Consider the following 3,062-nt stretch of genomic DNA (forward strand, 5'->3'; position numbering starts at 1 on the left):
TTCGTCGGGACAATGCCGACCTCAACGAGCAGGTTGATCACTTGACCGAGACCCTGAGGTCCGTCACCCGGCGGTACCGCACGTTGCGCCGCAAGTTCTTGACCACCAAGGGTTCGGCGCGCATCAAGCAGGTGGCCCGAAGGCTCCTCTCCTCTCTCGGTCCTGCGGAGGAGGAGGAGGAGACGGAGGAAGACGCCCCCCGACAGCCCCCCCGCCGCCGCCGTCGTCTTCCTAGGAGTGCGCGCCGTCCACCAGCACCGGGAAGCCCTCGAGCCCTCCCCAGTACCCCGACCACGTAGTGGTGCTGAGTGAGTAACAGTAATAGTTCATAGTAATCATTTTATGCTGGCTTGTGTGTGAAATGCTTTTGCTGACTTTTGGCTTGTTTGATCACAGACGATCTCCTGGAAGACTATCGGATGCACCAGCAAGGTCCCGATCCATCCAGCAAACTGAGGGAGAACGTGAGTGGGAAACTTTACAGAATCAAGAAGTTTCTCGCTTTCATGTCGGAGGGGAAGACCAACCTGGCGAATCTAACATTTTTAAACGAGACGGCCAAGATTCACAGGTAAGGCTGCTGTTTTATCATTGTATTTTGGTTGTTGCAAATGTGTAATTTTAAGTAACGTTGGGTGTAAATAACATGGTATTTAGTTGACCCCAGTGCATTTTGGAGTAACTGCGGTGGTTAGTGGTGTCATAAAATGGTATTTACTTGAAGTTGGCCCCAGTGCATTTTGGAGTAACGTGAGTTGTTGCTGCGGTGGTTAGTCGTGTCATAACATGGTATTTACTTGAAGTTGTACCCGCGCTGCCTTAGTGTATTTTGGACCATTTTTCTCCTAGTACTGTGTAATTATAGTGTAATAAATGTGCTCGTGTGCCACGACCAGTAAAATGAGCTGTTTTTTTTTTTTTTTTCATGAAAACGAAACCCACTGTTGTCATTGTGAACGAGCCGCATCCCCAAACGTCCTATGCGGTCCCCGTCGAATAGATAGCAGTTGCCAAGCAGCTTCCCTTACCCGCAAGCTTCCCACCTGCTATCTATTTGACAGGGAGCCAGTAAGCCACCTGTGTACAAATGTTGAGATTTTTGACCATTTTTCTCCTATTACTGTGTAATTATAGTGTAATAAATGTGCTCGTGTGCCACGACCAGTAAATTGAGCTGTTTTTTTTATTTTTTTTCCATGAAACGAAACCCACTGTTGTCATTGTGGAGCCGCATCCCCAAACGTCCTACGCCTGTCCCGTCGAATAGATAGCAGGTGGGAGGCTGGCGGGTAAGGGAAGCCGCATCCCAGCTGCTGTTTATTTGACAGGGACCCCGTAGGCCACCCGTGTACAAATATTCAGATTGTCTCCTATTTTTTGTGTGTGTATTTCCTTGAAGTTGTACCTCCACGGCCCTGGTGAATTTTCAGGTAACGGCAGTTGCGTGTGTCACAGCAGTATGTTTTTTACTTGAAGTTGTACTGGTGTGTCACAGCAGTGTGTTTTTTACTTAAAGTTGTACTGGTGTATTTTGGAGAATGTGTATGTATGTATGTCCACGAACGGGCTGTCAGGGCGCTGTCGGATAGGTTGCAGGTGGTAGGATGATGCTGTTTTTGAATGAGCCGTTTTTGATGATTTTTTTCTCATTTGTCTGCGCAGGTGGATATCTTCACTGAGACGACAATAAAGCACTACGCGCAAAACGTGGCGCAATTTGTCGATTACTTGGCAGAGACCCCTCCTCCGACATGCAGGCTCAGTAAGACGGTACTGATCGGACTTCGGCGGGAGATGCGTCAGATCCTGAAATCCATGCGCAGGGGCGTGGTGGCTCACCAGGCGGCGGTGAAGGCGTCCAAGGAGGAAAGGGTCATATCAAAAGCGACTCTCCGAAAGTGCCGCGAGCTCTCAAAGCAAGCGATCCCCGAGCTTCTGGGTAAATATATGCACGTTCGTTCTATCCACAGACATCTTACGGGGTCCGCGTCGAATAGATAGCAGGTGGGAGGGTGTCGGATAAGGGAATCCGCCTCCCAGCTGCCGCCTATTTGACGGGGACCCCGAAAGCAATCCGTGTACAGGCCCTTTGTTGTTCAAGTTGCTAATTTTGAGGGTTTTTTTCTTTGTTTGTCTGTTTCAGCTGCTTTGGAGAGCACTCCCACCGCCAAGAACCTGTGGCGGTTTTATGGGTACTTCTCGGCTTTCCTCGCCTCCATCTACGGCCACCGAGGAGGCGTGTATCAAAATATGACGATCCAGGAGGTGGAGGGGGCGAGGAAATCCACTTCTGAGAAGTCGTACGTCATAAACGTGAGTTGTTTGTGTTTTTTAACGTCGTGATTTTTCTATTGGTGTCTGGCTTCGGTGTTATATAATAACTCGTGTCATATTGTTTCTTCTTCTCAGATCGAAAGCCATAGGACCAACCAGGCCTACGGGCCAGCCCAGGTGGCGCTCCTGGAGGAAGAATACGAATGGAGTAGGCGTTTCTTGGCGCTGAGGAACAAGTTGCCGGGGGGGAAGGCGGCCAAACATTTTTTCTTCACCTCCACGCCAAACCCCTGTAAAAACCTAAACAGTTATTTCCAAGAGGCGTGGAAGGAGATGAAACTGCCCGGCTGTCCGACCTTCACCGACCTTAGGACCTCGATCGCCAGCCACGTAAGCATCTTTCTCGCAAAACGAGTGCCTTTTTGTCTTAGCGTGGCGGTACGTGTCAATCTCACCCCCCTTTGTTTTTATTTTATTTTCAGGCCAAGTACACTCGCGGGGAGGAGGACCGCATGAAAGTGGCAAAATTCATGTGTCACGACGTACGCACCGCCGACAAGTTTTATGCCATGAACCTAACTGCGAAACAGGCGATGGAGCACAGGAGGCTCTTCGAAGGGGCGCTGGAGGGTCCGGACCTGAGTCCCATCAAGCCGACGACGCCGGCTCCTTCTTCCTCCAGCAGGCGAAAGACATCGACACCCCGCCGACGGATCCTCGTGCTGTCTTCCGCCTCCGCCTCCTCCACCTCCTCCTCTGCCAGCGCAGAGGCTCCCGCCCAGCAGTAA

At 50.7% G+C, this 3,062-nt stretch overlaps 1 protein-coding gene across 1 annotated transcript; it reads left to right on the forward strand.

Annotated features, from left to right (window-relative positions):
* The first annotated feature begins 1,794 nt into the window (after positions 1 to 1,794).
* On the forward strand, positions 1,795 to 3,062 carry LOC127507812 (uncharacterized). The gene is made up of 4 exons (XM_051885240.1): positions 1,795 to 1,939; positions 2,144 to 2,313; positions 2,410 to 2,664; positions 2,757 to 3,062. The coding sequence occupies exons 1-4, from the start codon at positions 1,795 to 1,797 to the stop codon at positions 3,060 to 3,062; spliced, it is 876 nt and encodes a 291-aa protein (XP_051741200.1).

Source organism: Ctenopharyngodon idella, chromosome 3, assembly GCF_019924925.1.
Source record: "Ctenopharyngodon idella isolate HZGC_01 chromosome 3, HZGC01, whole genome shotgun sequence".
NCBI lineage: Eukaryota > Metazoa > Chordata > Actinopteri > Cypriniformes > Xenocyprididae > Ctenopharyngodon > Ctenopharyngodon idella.